This window comes from Dryobates pubescens, chromosome 8 (assembly GCF_014839835.1).
Source record: "Dryobates pubescens isolate bDryPub1 chromosome 8, bDryPub1.pri, whole genome shotgun sequence".
NCBI classification, from domain to species: domain Eukaryota; kingdom Metazoa; phylum Chordata; class Aves; order Piciformes; family Picidae; genus Dryobates; species Dryobates pubescens.
Window position 1 is genome coordinate 16,376,073 of NC_071619.1, and position 19,432 is coordinate 16,395,504.

At 45.2% G+C, this 19,432-nt stretch overlaps 1 protein-coding gene across 1 annotated transcript; it reads left to right on the forward strand.

Annotated features, from left to right (window-relative positions):
* Nucleotides 1-1,052: 1,052 nt before the first annotated feature.
* On the forward strand, nt 1,053-16,326 carry CXCL12 (C-X-C motif chemokine ligand 12). Its single transcript, XM_009897716.2, has 5 exons — nt 1,053-1,487; nt 5,661-5,778; nt 8,994-9,080; nt 12,726-12,823; nt 14,477-16,326. Exons 1-5 carry the CDS (start codon nt 1,427-1,429, stop codon nt 14,506-14,508), a joined length of 396 nt encoding a protein of 131 aa, XP_009896018.1. The 5' UTR covers nt 1,053-1,426; the 3' UTR covers nt 14,509-16,326.
* Nucleotides 16,327-19,432: the final 3,106 nt, after the last annotated feature.

Below are 19,432 nucleotides of genomic sequence, written 5' to 3' on the forward strand. Positions count from 1 at the left end.
TTGGTAGTCAGTGCAAGCATTTCACTCAGCATTAGAAACAATCTCCTCTAAGTGAATTAGCCACACTTTAGTTAGCACAGGTATAGTATTTGGCCCCCTGTTTCCAACCCCAAGAGCTATAGCTGGGAGAGTTTGAAGTTGTCCAGGATAAAAGCCAGCTGTGCTGTCTTTCGTAGGCATCATGGACCTGTCCTCTAAACACCTCCAGACCAGGATTAGCTTTACCCACTCACCCCCCTCTACCACAATCTTACCGAGGGCGCCTGTTTTAAATGAAGCTAAGGGGTCCAAATTCAATCAAAGCTTCGATATTTATTTAAAGTATTGAATGGCAACAAACAGGGCCCCATGGGCTTGGACTGCAGACAGCGAGGACATGCTTAAGTCAATTACACTTGACAATGCTTTAATAGCTCACGGTAAGTGGTACCGCTTAGACCCCCCGGCTCTGCAGCACTATCGGGGCTTTCAGCCGAGGTGCCAAGGAGCCCAGCGTCATCTGCAATACAAAGGAGGCGAAATGTGGCAGCAAATGTACAACTGGGTTCAGCTAATACAGGGAAAAGTGATGTTTCGACCAAGCATGCAGAGGCAAAAAAAAAAAAAAAAACCCACCAAAAAACCCAAAAAATCCAAACCACAAATACTGTAAAACCCCTTTCTCTCCTTCCCCCCCTCCAAAAACAAAACAACAAAACAACCAACCAACCACACACACACAAAAACCCAAAAACCCACCACCACCAAAAAAACCACACCAAAACCCGAACACAAAACCGAACCCCAAGAAAAAGCTTCTGGGGGGATGCTTTGTATAAGGCGCTGGATCTGATGCCCGGGGCGCCGGTGTAAATTTAGATTCGCGCCCACGGGAGTGAGGGAGATTTTGCTTCCCTTCTCGGTGTGAGCGGTGAGCCCCTACAGGATGCTCACCCACAGCTGTCCCAGGGCTAAGCAGCTCTGATTCAAAAGTGGGGCCAGGGTGCGTAGAAGGGACCAAGGCTGGCGTAGTTTGGTGAGGAAACCTTCTCCCCGCGGCCAGGGCTGGATGGAGCGGCCGACAGCTCGGCTGCCCGCTGCAGCTCCCGGGGGGAAAGCGCACCGCCGCTGCCGTCCCAAGAGGGGCTCGGGTCTCAGGGCTGCTGGGGCAAGCGCTTTGCCTGGGGCAAGACTGCCGGGTTGACGGAGCGAAGAGAGGAGCCCTCGCTCTTTTGGTTCCTTTCCAAGCATTTTTAAGAGAGGAAGGATGTAATAACATGCCACGGGCAATAAATCATAGCCTAGCTACTCCCCCTGGCTCCCCTCCCCCAGCCCGGCGGTCCCGGCCCCTCTATAGAGGGAGGGGAGGAGGGGACTCCCGCAGAGCGCCGCAGCTGCCGGGACTAGCAGTCCTTCGCCTGCTCCGCGCCCCGTCAGACGCCCCAGCATGGACCTCCGAGCCCTGGCTCTGCTTGCTTTCGCCCTTGCGATCATCTCCCTCTCGGAGGGTAAGTAAGCGAGCTGCCGGGACCCACTTCTCTCCGCTTACTCCGCTTCTGCCTGCGGGCGCTGGAGAACCCAGCTGGGAGCCACGGTTCTTGGAACTCTTCACTCTTTACCACTCTCCCGCAGCTCACCCGCTCTCTCGGCCCTGGCTCCCGCCGCAGCTCAGACGTGCGCGTCTGGCAAGCTCCAAGCGGGTGTGCGCGGGGAGCAGGCAGGCTCTCCCCTCCCTTGCTTGCTCGTTTTCTTAAAAGGAACGCTGGTCAAAGCAATCCTCTTCGCCAAACTTATCCCGGGTTGAAATCGGCTGTGGCGAAAACTCGCAACAGCGCTCGGTCTGTAGGGAGGATATTGAGTTGCAAAATACGCATATCGATTTACCTTTTAAAAAAAATAAACAGGCAAATTCCAACTAAAAATTACAAGAAATGAGGAACAGGCAGTTGCACGGTTTCTTTTCGGATCCTCTGTCGTGATCTGTCTTCCCTCGATCAGGGCAGAGCTGAGACACAGTGGTCACTCGGCTGGAATTCACCGCACCCCCAGCGAGGGTACACGGAGAGGTTTCGGGGGGTGCTCGGAGAGCTGCGCTGACGCGAGCTCTGGAGACTCTGGGGCTGGCAGCCTGCGAGTGCTGCTGAGGTAGTATTTGTCTCGAAGGCAGCGACATCGCGGCTGGTCCTCCTGCACCGCGCTGCCCGCTGGTCGTCCCTAGATTCGGGTCGCGGCGGCAGCGATTGCTCGCCAGCTGTTCGCTGTGGGAGCTGCCGAGTGTGGGCAGCCCCGGAGACCGTGGACATCCGCCCCGTATCTGTGGACAGTGGGGAGCCCAGGCCCACGGGGCTCCTCGGCAGCAAAGACGGCGCGGGTCAGCCGCACTCTCCACCCGCGGCCGGGCGAGAGTGGTCTGTCTGCAGTTTGTGGGCATCGCCCTGCTCTCCCCCTGAGGCTACCCTCTCGCCTGGCAGAGACTTGACACCTTTTGTTCCCCCCATCGAAAGTTTGCTGGCTCAGTAACTAGAGCACCCCTTCAAACCTCCGCTCTCGTCTTATTCTCCCATTTCGACGACCGAAACTTGGTTGTTCCCCACCCAGGGTGCCCTCCGGTGCCGCTTTGTTTAGCGCGAGGGAGTTAATCGCTCCCGATAACTTTGCTGATGCTTTTCTATTACACTGTCCCAGCAGCGACTCCGACGCTGTGAAACGTACAAAAAACCATCACGAAGCAAGCGCTGCCCAGGCAGACTGGGCTGGTGGGTTTTGCCCCCGGGCGCTTATCTGCAACGCAGGGGCTGGGAAGTGAGCGCTGCGGATAACTGAGGGCAAACCTGAAAGGCGGCAGGGACAGCCCCAGTCCCCTTGCCCCCACCTCTACGAGCAGCTCTAGGATTCGTTCTCTCTGCTTGGCTCCCCTCTGGCCGCTCTTAGCACAGGGCTAGAAGGCTGCTAGAGTTGCCTGGCTGAACCACGGTTTATTCCCTGCATGACAGCTCTCTTTAGCTTGCAGTAAATGGCACCAGGTACCTTTATGGCAGGGTAAACGTGCCTGGGACCTGGCTGCCTGAGTAGGGAAATTAATTAAAAGTATTGGAGAAAAACTAATGTAAGGAGAGAGACTCCACCTGCTTGCAACGAGGAGAGTGAAATTTTTTTGCCTGCTTCTTTGTGCGTAATGTAGTGAGCTCAGTGTTGATCCAGATGATGCCTTGCAGGGTGCTGGAGGCCAGGTGAGCTTTGAATTCTCCCTAGCCAACGTGATAAGGCTGATCTGCCTGTCACAGCCTCACTTCCTAGGGAAATGAAGCTGTTCTAGTCCTAAACCACTTTGCAGCTCTCTCCTGACTCTGACAAATACACTCTTGGATGAACAGGAATAAAACGAACTTTTTGTCAAATATTTTATCTGTTTGTGTCCATCCTGCCCACCTGGATACAGCTTCCCTTTCCATTCAAGTGCCTGTAAGTGATGTTGAGAGCTGACTCCGTTGGTGCCTATGCTGCCGCTCTGTGGTGCTTGGTGCCTGTTGCTGGTCATGAGGCAAGGGGCACAGAAATGTGCAGCGAGGGGAGCTGTCTTTCCACCTTGCACTGGGGTGACAGCACAACACCAAATTATGGGAATTCCCCACCTCCTTGCTGTGCTGAATGCCTTTTCTTGGGCAGGAAATTACTCTGGAACTTATAGACATGTTAGTCATGGTTAAAATTTCTCTGTCCCTGATTTCAAATGCTATGGATAGGACTACATTCTCAAATCATACATCTGAGTGGTTCATCTCCTGCATGTTGCATAGGGTAAAACTTGCTTAAATTTCCTTGGTACAAGCTTGCAGAGACTCATCCACTGCAGCTGTTCTGAGTGGTTTTGTATTGACTGCATTCAATTTCAGCCACTCTTTCAAGTACAAACTCGCGGATATGTAGCAATTAGGCACAGATTTGCAGTGAGAAATCCTAGTGTCTTTCTCACTCCCTTCCACAATAGCACTAGTCAGTCTAGTGCGTGTTTGTGAGGGTCACCCTGCAGCCCTCATTCCTCCTCTCCCTGCAGATGGGAGCTTGTCCTCCCACTTACTAACTCATAGATAATATAATTGTTTGGACTGACATAAAACTGACAGAAAAGGTTCTCCAATTTTGTTAACTTACAGTCTAGATCCTGGTGTGAATCTGGAGGGATTCTACTCTCACTGATAAATTCCTCTGTTTTTGCCCATCTGCCTGTGGAATCTGATTCTGGCTCATCACTTGCCAGAGGCACTTGGGGGAAAAAAATGTTTTTCCCTCCTGAGGACGGTAAATTTACTGTGTTATCTGTGGTTATGTGTGCTAGAGACAGGCTGTGGTAAATATGCAATATATGCAGATCAGCTGCACTTAGAAAAGCTGTCTCTTTTCTCACCTTCCTAGACAGCAGTTTAGGGATTTCAAGCCTTTCCCTGCTCTTTAGCTCTCCATCTGCCTTTAAGGGAACGGGGTTTGGATGCTACTAGTACTCCTGTGTGGCTAAATAAACAGGGTGGCAAATTGCCATGTAGGATCTTAAGCCCTGTTAGATATAGATCAGATCATCTACAACATGAACCTAATCTTATGGGTTAGGTGTATGAATGTAATTCCTCCCAGAGGCTGGAAACTGCTCCACTGGGAAACTTTTAAACCTTAGGCAGGTCTTTCTAGGCTTCCATGCAAGGCTTCAGTGTTTGTAGTTTAGTGTGCATGGAGCTTTGAAGATTACACACAGAATGAGGAACATATTTATGTGCACTTATTTGCCAGTAATTAAATTCTGTCACAGAGAAATCAGGTAGCAGGACTGCATCAGAGGCTGGCAAGTGCTCGCCTGCTTTTCTTAGTTCTGCATGCATATACATGGCTGATTTTTAGCCTTGGGGGCTAAACTTAATTCTGTCCCTAGTGATGCCAGTGACAAAACTGGTGGTCCCTGTTTAGTATATGGAGAGTGCGCTGCCTGATAACTGTCTCCTCAGTTGCCGTTACTTTGCCTGAGGCTAGGAGCTCAAAAGACTCCAAATCTCTCCTGTGAAACCGCTGTGATCTAGCATCTCCGAGTCCACCTCCTTATGCGAGTGTCTTGGCTGGGAGCAAAGGCTGGCTGTAGTGGGGAAAGGTCAACCTCTGGGCCCTGGGAAATCCTAAAAGACTCAGCGCTTTTCTGTAGCCAGTAAGTCCCCCGTGAAAAGCCTGCACCTGAGCCGAGCTGTTTTGATCTGAACTCTTTGGAATTCATCGCTTTCTTCTGGCTACCTTCTAATTTAGCCTAGGGTCAAAATCATTTGACAAGAACAACACTGAGGACAAGTGCCCCTCTTTTGGCCTTTATCTTGTCTAATTACCAGGAGCATCCCTGCACAATGGAGCAGCTCCTTATTCTAATCTCTTGTTCTTATCTCAATTTTCTCTCCTTCTTCTTTTGTCTTCTAAAACCCCGCGCACTATTATTGAAAGGCTGGGTACTGGAGTAAAAGGATTGTGCTGTGAGCTGTGGGCAAATGCTCTCCCAAAGCTACAGCTTTTCTCCTGCCTTTTTTTTTTTTTTTTTTTTTTTTTTTCCCCACCTGCATGTTTGAAGGGAGTTTCTGTCAGGTCTGTGTATCTGTGCGGCTGACCGGGAGCAAGAGAGAGTAATATGTCCTTTCTCTCCCTGTGTCCCTCAGAGAAACCCGTCAGCCTGACTTACCGATGTCCCTGTCGATTCTACGAGAGCAACGTGGCAAGAGCCAACATTAAGCACCTCAAAATCCTCTCCACACCCAACTGCTCACTTCAGATTGTGTAAGTTTTTGCTCTTTTCAGCTGGGTGCAAATCTCAGGTGTCAAAAAGAAGAGTTGCACAGCTGGCTCCTGCTTTGGCGGCTGAAGTTTGGTCTGTCTCATGCCATGACTTCCAATTCATCTCTTCACCTCATGTGTCAGGTACACATGGACCCTGCTTTACTCCACATAAAGGAGCTCAGCTGGATGTTTCCCAGCTGTATTCTACCTCTGTGATCTCCTTGTGATTATGCAATCCTGTGTCCTGTTCCCCTATGGGTATGTGAGCAGAAATGTCAGACAACCTTGTCCATTGCCTTGGATGTGGAGCTTCACACCTTGGGGAAAATACTTTACATTGGTTTGAGTCTTCTAATGCTCCACTCCTCCATAAGAGAGGAACTAAACAAGCAAAAGGAATTCCTGAATTTCCTGTAGCCTCCACAGGAGGTACAGACCCTAAACATGTGCTGGCCTGATCTAGGGACACATTTACCAGGCTATGACTGATGCTGGTAAATCACAGAGGAGAGAAATGATGGGGTTTTAATGGAGAATAACATCTTCAATTTTCTGAAAAATAATAATAAAAAGCCATTTTCAGGGAAAATGGGGTTGTAGATGTGTATGTGTGTGCGCTTAGGAAGGTCTTTTTATTTGCTTCATTTGTTTGTGGTGGAGCCCCTCTTTCCTCTTCCCAAATTCAAAATCTTCAGAAGAAAAAAAAACAGCATTCATCTTTTCATCGTGAAGGAGTCTTGCTACTGCTGACCTCAGTAAGAGTATCTCAGTGACTAGACTGGGTTTCTCTGCAGTGGTCCCATCACTAGTTCTGTCTTTGATCTGTGTTGAGCCTTCCAGTTGTAACTCAAATGCTGCAGAAATCCATTCTTTGTCATCCAAAATATTGCTACGCTCAGCTGATGTGGTTTCATGACATTTATCAGGAATATTGAAGAGCATGCATCCATTCCTGACCTTCCCCCCCCCCCCCCCCCCCTTTCTTTTTTTAAACCACTCTGGGTAGATTATCCACATTTTCTCATCTGTGTTTCTGAGTCAGGATTTGGTGGAGGACAGTGAGAACCATGTAAGTCCCAGCTGAGAAATAATTTCCTTTCACAAAATGGCAAAACCAGCTGTGATTAACTGATCTCTACCTATAGACAAATCTGAAGGCAAGCATCCAAAATGCAGTAGTGTATGGACTTGTGCTCTGGGACTGCGAATGGCTATCATAATGGTTCCAGCACTAAAGCTTTGCAAAGGATATGAAAATTTTCTGGAGTAGTTTCAAAAAAATGACAGGCATTTATGACAGGACAGAGTATACATTTATCTCTTAATTAACACATGATCTTAACTATTAGGCACGAAATGCAGAAACACAAACAATTCATATTCTTGCTCATTTATGACCTGTGTGTTGTGTGCAACGGGATTCAATGGCATACAGAACACATTGTCTTTTTTGTTACTTTATGAAGTAAGATATTTAAAAGCTGCCTCCAAATACCCCTGAAACGTTGTGAGTTTGAACAAGGTCTTCGTCAAAACAGAAGCTGAAATGGAATCAAAAGATAGCATATAAAATTCTCATCTTGATAATTTTAAGCACACTGAATTTAGTAGGCACACATTGCCCAGTTGAAAAAAAAAAAAAAGTACATTAAAAAGCTACTAGAAGCACAAAATCTCAGTGAAATCATATAGTTTTAAGGAAAGAGTTTGTGGGTTTGTGTGTGTGTTTTGGAGTTTTGTTTGTTTGTTTTCTGCAAGTACATTCCCCTTTATTAATGAGGGGGCACTGTACCTGAACAAAAAGTCCTAAGAGCAGGCTTTTGGTTTTGTTCCTGTTGGAAGCCATCTCTCCAAATCCAGAAATCTCCTCTGTCAATGTCTGCTTCTATGAATCCCACTCTAAATTCTCTGCTTTTCAATGAAGGGCAATAGGCATTTTTAGCATGCAATTAATTACATCCTAAACTAGACACCTAAGCCAGTTCAGATTAACTTGCCATATAATTGCCCAGGTCTCTCACATGACTGTACAAGGAGGCAGGGGCTGATAGGCTCAGACATAAATGTCTAAAAAATTAAATGTCTTAATAGCTGAGAGGAATTGCATTGCACATGGCTGGGGGCTGGTTATGTGTGCTTTTGATTCCATACCCTTCAAAGCCAGCTCAAGAGTTCCAAGTATTGCTAACATCAGCAAATCCATTCTTACTTTGTGTTGGTATTGCTTCACTGGAAACACTCCAGTTTGGCACTGCTGTAAGGGAAATACAAATTAGGTCTCTTCGTCTCTTGATTGGTGTAGGGCTTGCAAGACAGCATCTTCAATGTGTTTATCTTACACTGTGTTGTTGCCTAAATTCAGAGCACGGAGCCTTTTTGACCTGTTATTTCTTACGCCATAGGTTTATATTCTGCAGATTTAATTTTATAAAGTGGGGAACATTTTGGCTTCCATCCAGCAAAATGCTTAAACAAGTACTGAACTTACCCTGATGGGCATTCGTACTGCTTCTGTATGAAAGATGCAGATAGCCCAAATGCCAAACTCACAGGGAATTCAAAGTAACTAAACAGTCTGGTGAGGAGAGTGAAGCTTGGATACCCAGGAGAAGCCCCTCAGGAGGTTTCTGCTTTTGTTTCCAAGCACTGGGTGAACACAGGAGGGAAAACTTGCCTCTGGCTCTGTAGTACTTCCAGTTGCCTTCCTGGTTGCAATCTGTTCAGTCTTGTACAAAACAAAAAGCTGACAAGTGACCAGACTCTTTCAAGAATATCAAAGAGGCATGGTTTGGTGTCTGTCCTCAAAACATGTGAAAGTTCAATTTTGGGTTGAATCAGAAAGCTATTCTTAATTAATTCTTTGCAAAAAGGACCTATACCATATCAGTATTTCCAAATGAAATTTAATTAGTGTCAGCACAGGTGTACATTGAAAAACAGGTTCAGCATCTGCCCCACTCCCAGTACACCCAGTACAGATCACAAGAATCATCCTCAGAGGAGACAGACAGCACCGGTGCTTAAAAACCACCATATATTAGTGCTTCAAAACCATTTATAATAGGTGGCTCAAGGTTGGCAAAGATAACCCGTCCTCTTCATGGGTTAATTGAGAGCAGTACTGACACACAAAAATAAGACCCCCAAGGTGAGTTGTGGGTGTTGGCTGAGGAATGTTGCACACTAGACTCACTCTGACTTTTCTCTTTTGGCAGTGCAAGGCTCAAGAGCAACAGCAAGCAAGTGTGCATTGATCCCAAGTTAAAGTGGATCCAGGAATATCTGGAGAAAGCTTTAAACAAGTAAGGCAAGAGGCAAATGGACTTAACAGCTAACAACCTGAGTTATTAAAGGGTAGAACATTAAGGGCTGGCTTTTACCATGTGGACAAAGTACTCGTGGAATCAGATATTGTTCTGAAGATGGGTTTGGAGTTGACCTAGTCTGTAATAAAATAACAGCTTCTAGTATATCCTAAATGTTAAATGAAGAGTTTTGCCAGGGTTTGAGGCAAAATGTATCCTCATCAATCTGTTCTGGGGTCCCCAGCTCATCTTTTTTAAAAAAGCCGTTCTCCCAAGGAAAATGCTTCCTTTATGCTCCCTCTTTCCCAAGTCAAACTACAATTACTTCAGAGTCTATATTGTTCCAGTTTCTTTGGAGCCCCTTCTCCATGTTGCTACATTGAGGGTCTGTTTGCACAGGCAGCTGTGGCCTAGGGGGTCTTGGCACTAAATTGTTTCTCTGCTGGCCAGTGAGGAGTGCTATTAATGTCAGCCAAGACGAGATGCGCTGCCATGAATCAGGCTCTCTGATAGACAAGGCCAGGGGAAAACCTGTCAGACCTGGCAAATCCAGACTTTAAAAAATCTATTTTTATCCCCTTGAAAGTGGGTGATCATGACTACTCTGAGGTGGACCCCGTGTATCTCAGTTCAATTTTAGTAAGCTAAATTTCTGCTGAGTTTCAGGGGAGGCCTCCAGCCTTTCTAGGATGGAAGATAAGACAAATGATGGTATAAAGCATTTCCTTGATTGTCCAGAGGCCTGGGCTGTGGTTGATCCAACAGCAACACTTTGGCCAGCAAGTCTACCTGTGCACTCAGTATCCCTCCCATCCTTGCCACCACATTCCCACTCAGTAACTGTAACCGTGCTGAACACAAAGGCAGGGCTGGAATCCAGTCATTTACACAGCAATGCATTCTTGGAGAAATGTAGGAAAGCACTTGACCCCAGGGCAGATGTGAGGCAGTTCAGGTAGCTGAATGCCCTCTGCTGTTGCTTTTTTTAAAAAAACATCTGCTAAACAAGAGTTGGAGTTTAAAAAAAAAAATCACAAACAAAACTTTGCTCCCCAGTGTTTTTACAAGAAGGATGGGGGGAAATGTTATCAGAAGCAGAGAGATTCTTCCATGTGGCCCTTTTGGGACCACACTGGGGCCAAGAGTGAGAAGAAAGGTGAGAAGGAAGCCAGCTCACAAACTGACTGTGATTCCAGCCCTGACAGCTTTTCCCATCTCATCCGATGCTCAGTGCCTTCTTTGCTGCCAGCACTCAGCCCTCTTGTCCTTCGGGCAAATTCTCTGTTGAGGTAATCCAGGCTAATGCTGCCAGGATAATGTTGGTTTTAGGCACAAAACAACCTAAGAGCAGAGTGTGGCCCACGCTGACTATCCCAAGGGCTTGAGCCTTTTTTTCCAACCTGGGAAAACCTCACCCCCCTGCCTAAGTTTCTGTTTGTTATCATCCTCAATGAAGCCGTTGGTGCTGTTTATAAGACCTGAAACTTAGGAGGCACATAAGAAGTTTGTAGGGTTGGGAAAATGTGATTATTTGCTCAGATCCTGCCTGCCTGACTTAGGGGAACAACTCAGCTGGAACATGTTCTGCTTTCACTTTCACTAGTGAAGATCTGTGGCTAGCTGTACCGAAACTAGCGAGGCTATGCCTGATCTCCAGCCAGATTCTGGGCATTGTTTACCTAGTACTAATCCAGAAGTAATTCTACCGATTTGGTGGATTTCTTCATAGTTTACATTGAATAATGGAAGATAATGTGGTTCCAGTAATATGACCTAAGATGACAGCATGTATCTCCAGCACCTAATCCTGTAATCATGGCACGGTTTTCATTTTCCATCTAGTAATGCTAGCACCAGTGGCATTTTCATGCTCCACAGACAGTCAGGGCTCTGTCTGTAGCATTTTCACCAGGCATGTTTTTGATATATTTTAGTGCACAGCTTTGACTTCTTCAATGAAATGTACTTTGGAATATATTTATAGTACATCAAACGATTCATATATTTGAATTGGAGCCATATGAATGTTGGTAGTTTAAAACACCAATATCCCTCAAAACTACTAACAGCTTGTAAAATAAATCTATATAGATCTATAAATGTTAATGTAGCTATCCATTTCAATCAGCCATATATTATATTTTTTCACTTGTACTGAAATTGTATGAAATGTGACATTACCCTATATGCACTAGCAATAAAATGGCTAATTGTTTCATGTTATGAAAACCCAATTGTACATGGGAATTTATTTTTCTGGAATAAAATCAATACGTTTTGTAGAAAGGACTCTTGTAATTGCTTAAGTAAAATCCAAGCTGTCAAGACATCTTAATCTACATCAGTGCTTCAATACAAGAGTATCTTCCTTATTATAATCTTCAGCTAAAGGCAAGGAAAAGTTCATAGAATTTTGTAGTCCAATACAGTTGATTGTGAAACCAGAGATGGTTTTTAGTATGGAATTATTTTGCTCTCTAATTCTGCTTAGCCTTTATTATTGCTTTATATTCATCACATCTCCATGTAATATACACACTTATGAGACATCAGTAAAATACATTCAGGCTGTCAGGAACTCAGATTCCTTAACTGGCTTTAAAAATCATGGTGCAGCTGCTGTGACCAACATCATTCAACATTCATCCATTTAATAGACAACGGGCAAGTCAACCTTTCTTGAACGAGCTAACGAATCCTTTTATCATTTCCAGGCAATCTCAGTCATCATTTACAGCACACTGACTGCCTTTCCCTTCCTCCTTCATGCAAGGATATGCAAAATCAGGCTCTTGCAGTGTTATCAGTGCCCAAAATATGCAGGGACCAGTTTGTCTGCTCTCGCATTAATATAGTCCCATCTCAGAACTTCCCTCAGTCTGAGATGCTGGAGTCAGTAGCTACTTCAGCTACTTCTGTCACAGATGAGAGCTGATGGATCTGGGGAAGATAAGAAAGTCAAATAGGAAAAACCTTTCCCCTGAGAGAAAGGAAACTCCCAACTTCTAGGGGCTGGATGTGATAGGAGACAAGACCTGCTGCTGCCTGCCTACATAGTATTTGTATGCCCAAGTCTGGCAGCTCTGGGGCTGAGGGTAATGTCTGACCTCATTTTAAATACAGGCTGAAGTGCAAGACACCCGAACAACTACCTCCTGGTACTCCACCAAGGGTGTGCTTGTTCAGTGTCCCATGAGACGGGGACAACACAGGCAACTATCTTTACAGCTTTGTTTTAAGTTGCCAAATGCCCACAAATCCTGTAGAGTAGCCACCAGTTCTTGTTGATGTCAGTGGGAATACTGGGTGGCATCCAGCCCCTCTTTGCTTTCATTGTACCTCAGGGGGTACTTGTGTAGATGGTGAGGCTCCTGGCTGACAAGTTCTGTCAGGCATTCGGGAAGAATTCAATGTTTTGGGGAAAAGACTTGTTCTGGCCTCAGAATTTGCAAATGTCCTGTCAACAGGGCACTTTGATTTGCCTAGTGTTCCTCTGGGGCAGAGGGGATATGAAAGGGGATGTTATCATCGTTTGCCGTCATTCTGCCAGTGAGATGTGAAAGGACCATAGGATGAAAGTGAATAAGGCCTTTGTATATGGATAATTTATGGCAGTCTTTTTGTATTTTTCTCTTAATTTAGACCACGTCATCGCACTCATAAAAAAAAGCAACAGAAGAAACGGGGCCCACTCTGCCCTTCCCGTGCAACACCACTAAAGTCTCCAGGGAGGAAGAATGGTAGGAGGCATTAGTTTTTGAGCTGGGATACCTGAGTTTCAAGTCCCTGCTCTTCCACTGACCATCCCTATGTGACCATGGGCAAACATTTTTGCCTATCCATACCTCCATTTCCCCCTGTATTTGTTGAGGATTGCATCTGTAGTCTCCCTGCAAGGGAATATTGTATAGAAAAAACTCTTAAGACAGGGAAAAAGTTCAGCCACAACAAAGGCAGGGAATTTTCTCCATTATGCAGATGGGAAAATGAACATCCAAAGAGACCCAACTAACCCTGAAACAAAACCAAAGTCAAAAGCAGTGTAAATATTTGAAAGCCCTATCAATTTTAGATGGCCATATTGCTCCAATACCAAACTGTTGCTGGTGTGTTTTCATGACAAATGCAGCTGTGGATGTCCCAGCTGTTTTGTTTTTTTTTCCCACCAGGATGGTGTTAGCTTGCCTTTTTGCACCAAAATAAGTAGGATTTACAGATATTGGAAGAAAATATCTTCAAAGAGGAAAATTTTTCTCATGGTTTAGTCATCCTCTTTGTGTCTGGTTGAGTTTTCCAAGGCTACCTTCACTGAGAGTATCCACAATTGTCTCTGGCTGTGGTCACACAATCTTTGTTGTCCATGGGGCACTGGAAAGAATGTGTTCTCATTTTGTAGGCTAGACAGCCTGGGATATCAGGGATACTTTTTTTTGTACCTGGTGTTTACCTTCTAACACTTGTAACAGCCTTAGCGACCTCATCTAGACTGCAGCAGGCTGAACGGCCTGGAGCAGGAGTAGGGGTCACTTCACACAAAACCTGGAGGCCACCAGGCTTCCTGTTCTGAGTGAAAACTGCACATAATACACTTGCACTTTGCTGTGATGCCTAACCCACCAGTTCCTCAAGTTCCATGCTCATACTGAGCATGGGAAACTTGACCTATCTGCCTCCTACCTTGAGCTCCCCACTGCCGCACTCAATGCCTCAGGCATTTATTGTGCAGCCTGTGGCTACTTGCCCTCCTTGTCACCTTACCTTCACTGGGTGGTCACCATGGGCTGTGACATGCTACCCGGCTGCTCACAGCAGGTGAGGTCTCAGAGAAGGGAGGCCATGGAGGTGGCTCCTGGCTGGATATCACATTCAGGAGCCTCTGCTTTCAAGCTACCCCATGGAGGGAGTTGAACACCAACAATAGCAGAGCATGGACTGTCTGTCCTCTGTGCTCCTCCATTCTCACAGAGACCTGTGGAGATGCAGTCCATGATCTCCGGCAGAACTATGGGGTAGGGTCAGGTAGAAGAGGCATTCCCAGTGCCACTCCACTACTGGGGCTGCTCACAAATGATTAATCCCTCTTTGCTCTGGCTTTCAAGTCCAGAATAAGCTTCTTAGCCAACCTTCCTCCTATGTTAGCTTTGAACACCTTACTAACTGTGATGAGCACAACCTGCTCAAAATAACTTCTATTGCTGGGTTTGCCCTGGTGGGTCCCAGTAGCTCCTTGTGGAGAACTTCCCCTAAAATGTTTGACACGTGCTGGAGGCACTGCAAAAGAAATGCCTGCGGGTTAGTCCAGACACAGATTTGCTGTTTGACTAGGCCTGATATTAAAGCTTTTGCAACTGAAATAAACCTTAATAGTGTTTCACTCTGTTCTTCATCAACAGGAGGTTCAAGATGTAAGAGGCAAGCATTGTAAGCCGTCTACAGGATTTCTTACTGTAGGACCCAGAAAGCAGATAACCAGTATTAGGGAATGAACACATTTCACTGCTATCATGCAGCACAAAAGCAACGCTTCATGCATTTCCAAAGGGTTTTTATGTCTGGGGCTTATTTGTGGGTTGGTGATTCTTTTTGCACAAATTGGCTTGCTTTCACAGTGCTAATTTTTATATAGTAAGATGTAACTATTTGAGAAAAATACGTTTCTATACAGGTTGGTTTATTCCTTAGCACTGAGGGCAGATATGAGTTTAAATTAACCTCATGTTATTATATAATATTTTATTTCCTTTGCTATGTAGAAGTCTTGCTTTATTTAACTTTATGTTGGTTCATGCAAGTCTCCTGGAGTTTTAAACCTAGAAGTACATGAACTGTACAGTGCAATGATGTTGTAGTGGAGGAATTCTTTGCCTCCAAAAGTCTTTGAGACCAAGAACATAGGAAGGCTAAAAAGCATCAGACCTTGATAAAAGTGGACAGCATTTCAGTGGGTGGCATTTATAGGTATTTTGGGTGAGGGGTTAAACTGAAGCCTACATGGCTAAAGCCCTTCTCTGAGCAGCTGGTCAATGCACATCTGGTACTGCAAGGTGCTGCTATTCGCTTTGCAGTAGTTGTGCATGTTAGGAGCCACAATACTGATCTGATGTTACCTGGCATTTCCTATGCTTCTGAGGTTTTGGTGACAAATTTTAGCACAAAAAGAAATGGGCTGTTAAAGGTCTAACCACATGATCATGTTGCAAGTTGCTTGGAGGTGCCACGCACCTGGTGTCTCATCCCACCCATCCGCAGGAGTTGGTTTCAGCTCTCCTGACTAGCTTTGCACTGAAGTAGGCATAATGCATTCCCATGACTCTTCACGACGATGCCATAGCCTCAGCTACTGAACAAACACATGTACCTGAGGGCAGTAAGTCTTTGGTTGCTCCAGAGACTTAGAAGAGGACGTCTGACCGTATCTTTGGAGAAAAGAGGTGGCTGGAGCAAGACAGAGTCTGTCCAGGTTGTGGAAGGAGTGGTGTTTATCAAATGTGGATGTTAAGGCCAACGCTCAGTGTTCACCAGTGGTCATGGCCCTGTTTGCTGGTGGCAGGACAGCCTCTGGAATTTCAATTGCAAAGTAGTCTTGGGGACAGGTACAACTTCTTGCACTGATCTCCTCTCTAAGCCAGAAATGTCTTTCTCTCAGTTCTCAATGTTTTGCTATATAGTGTATGGAAAGACACCTGCAGTACTGGGGTAATCATGGTATGCTGTGCACTGGGATCCAGTGGGGGAAGCACATCTGTGCAGAACAATGCTTGTGTTTGTATATGTCTCTGTGTGCAGTGTAAACAAAAAAATGTCAGAAGATTGTATTCCTTTTGGAATGGGTTGCTTCAAAAGAAATCTTCTCTCTTTCCTGTAGCCTGTGTTGGAAACACTGAGAGAGGTGTCTCACTAAGTACTTCTTTTTGCAGCAGGCACCTTTAGTGCCAGAGGCACTTTGGCTACTACCTTATTTTCATGTGGATTTGGGTAAAAAATAGTTTTCCTTTCTGTGAAATAGTGCTGTTACACAAAGTGTTTCAGCTAGGACCACATCACCTCATTTCATTTAAAGTAACTGCTGTGCCTAAAATGTATATGTGTGATTTTTACATTCCTTCTATTGTTATCATTACCAGCATGGTGCTGCAAGTATATTGTGTCTCTGTTTTGAAAGGTTTGGTACCCCTGTAACTGATGAGAATTGGAGTGTTGATTTAATATGAGTAGGATCAGTTCCTCTGTTTTAAGCACAAAGACAGAACTTTTAGGAGAAAATTGGAATTCCTTGTATCTTCCCTGGACTATACATTATATGTAGGGTCCATCTTCTGTTCCCACACAAGCACCTGCAATTGCTAGTGGTTTGCCAGTGACGTGAGCGTCAAAGCCAAGAATTACTTTGGGGAAAGCGTGAAGGAATCTTGGTTCTGACAGACAAAGCTTGTCCATCTCACACAGGCTTCCCAGCACAGAGGCTTCCCATCAAAGGACAGCTTGAGGTCTGACCAATCCCCAGTGGAATAAACGTAGAATCCAATAATCCTTGGATTTTGATTCAACGGCATACTCTGCTAATGATGGTAGGGGCCATGGAGGTTATGTTTCTAGGGGAAACATTGGCTTTCCAGTGAAAAGATGGCATGGGTAAATTTGACTGTACAGGCCTTGCCAGCACCCTGCTCCAGTCCTTGTTACAGGGAGTGCATCTGGGGTCAGCACCAGCAGGGAAAGGTCTTTGGGGACATGCCAATCCCACATTACAGCCTAGGCAAGCAGACTACTTTGACAGAAACATTGAGGTGGGGCAGTGCTAGAGCAGCCTGATCAAACCTTGGGGGCCCAGCTCTGTGACAGCATAGCCACGAAGGGGAGGTACTGCAGGAGATTGTGTCATCTGTCAGCCTTCACTTCTGAGGACAAACTAGTGAAGTGTGGCAGGGGAAGACCGTGCTGAAGAAAGGTCATTTACTTCTGGGAGAAATGCAGGAGTAGCAGCATGGAAGAAAGGGATTCCCTGCAAGGCTAGGGAATATTTACAGCTAGGTGGTGGTTTTCTGGGTGCCTTGTGAGCTGCTGTCCTCCGGCATTTTTTGAGACTTGCACTGTGACCTGGGCCCTGACACTTGCACTGGTGACGAGTCACTACTCATATAGTTGAGACCACTCAGGGTGTAGGGCTACTCTTGTGGGCCAGCACCATGTCCTTCCCCTGCCTGGGCAAGGCTGAGCAAAGTGTGGATGCAGGGATGGCAGAGACCTGGCCAGGGGCAACTGGAGACTTAGGTGAGAACCCAGTAAAAGCTTTATCTTGCTTTAGACCAAAATTAAACTTTGAGCTGGAAGCTTTGCTCTTTGCCTGACATTATTTACACGATGCATCAGGAAGAGCAGCCTTGCCCTTTGCACTACAGAAATCACTCACTCAGCTGCCTAAGGCTCCCTGTGCTATCCTGTGCATCACACACTGCTCAAGAGCACTTGATTTCTCTTTCTGCCTTTAACTGTTGACCAAAGACTGAATCGGGGAAAGGATGTGTGGGGAGATAGGAGTGATGTAGGAAAACCACATGTGGAGGGAAAAGAGTAACAGTGAACTGGTGCTGGAAAAGCAGCTTCTGGAAATGAGAAATCATCATGTATGGTATTTTCAAAGTGCAGCTGTTAAATCCTAAGGTTGGATTATTATTTTTTTAAAGAATAGATGGTATTTATTGCTGTGCCAATTTTTTTTTAATTTATACTAGCTTTATACTTGTATGTATGAATATCTTATCTGAATTCTGTCTGAGGAAGGATGAAGGGTGACTTTCTGATATGTTTTAACCGAGGTGTTTGATCAGAGATAACTGTTCATTTTGCAATGAAGGCTATATGCAAAGTTTAACACAACCACACATTCCATTGAAAATGCAGTTCCTGTAGAAGCTTTGGTTGCAGATTTCCCTTTGTTAGCATCTAGAGGGTCATTCTTTTCTCTGGCCAATTATTTTGAGTGATTTATATCAAACAGGCTTCTGAAAACTCATCATGTAAAATCTGACTTGGATTTTTTTTTTTCCTTACTTTATTAACATCCCACCAAGACAAGCCTTGTCTGCAAGCATAAAACTCTGATGGCCACAGAGAAGAAAATGTAGATCATGATGAAAGGGCTGCATGAACCTCCCATCTTTCACTCCTTAAGAACTCAGTGTTGTCAGAATGTGGTAAATACTGTACTTTATATTTTTTTTAAACAAAAAGGAATATCTTCCCAAATAATGTGAAAAGGGTTTTGCATTTGTATTCCTGTAAGGCAGCTTTTATGGAGGAGTTACATTATACTTTTTGAAACTACTCCTTTGATAGAATATTTTGAGAACAGACACTTTCCTATTGTAATTTCTCCCTTAACTATGTATGCATTTAAAAATTTCTTAATAAAAATGGCTATCTAAATGAAAATATTGCTTGCTTCTGATTTGTTTTCCTCACATGAAAATGGCTAAGAGCTTCACATCAGAAAAAGCATTCAGATGTAGTTCATGTATCCAGTTTCACGGATGCTTTCATGGAGCACCGAAGGCTCAGACTCTCTGCAGGGAACCTAAGGCAAAGTACTCACAGTTTGGTAGAGAACAACTGCCTAGCAGATTGAGATATGCCATCTTCTAAAGTAAAGACTTAACCATTTTCTCCCTAAAGAGAAACCCAAACTTTTTCTCTTTTTTCCCCCCACCAGCTTCTCAGGAGAGAAGCAGGTTGACTTCAGTGGAATTGAAAATCTTGAGCTGTATTTGCTCCAGCAATGGATACCATCATCATCTGTACCGTGGAAGTGACTGGGGTTACTCTGAAGAATCTGAGTTTGACAAAAGAGATACTGCTGTGACCAACAGCCTTCTTGGGCTGATTTTCTGAGGACACAGCAGGTTCAGTCTTCAATCTGAAAGTGGGGAATGGTTTTAGAGTCTTGTACAAAAGGCCTGATATCCCAGAGTTGTAAACCTAACTTGGATGCTGTTGCAGGGAATTTGCTCTGTGTTTGAGAGGCATGAGCTGAAAACTGGCTTTTGTCAGTGCTTTTCCTTCTCCAAGTCCCTGTAGCAGAGGCAAAGTGTTTCCTCAGGTCCCCCTGCTTCCTCCACAGCTGTCCTGCTCTAACATGCCAGTCCTCCACTCATCTACTGCACAGCACAGGAGAATCCCAGTAACATATGCAGCTCTGACTGGAGCAAAAGTTATGGATAATTCAGTATCTCATAACAGTGAAACAGTGCCTGAGCCTTACTGAGCTTCTTATTCAGTAAATATTTCTTGGCACAAGGCAAAGCACGTGCAAAAAAAATGGAGAAAGGAAACTCAGACACTTGATGATCCCT

Excerpts from the sequence above, each read along its gene's own strand:
- CXCL12 (XM_009897716.2), top strand. The coding sequence starts at position 1,427 with ATGGACCTCCGAGCCCTGGCTCTGCTTGCTTTCGCCCTTGCGATCATC. Across the intron at positions 9,081-12,725 it reads CTGGAGAAAGCTTTAAACAA|ACCACGTCATCGCACTCATA; the intron begins GTAAGGCAAGAG and ends CTCTTAATTTAG. Across the intron at positions 12,824-14,476 it reads GTCTCCAGGGAGGAAGAATG|GAGGTTCAAGATGTAAGAGG; the intron begins GTAGGAGGCATT and ends CTTCATCAACAG.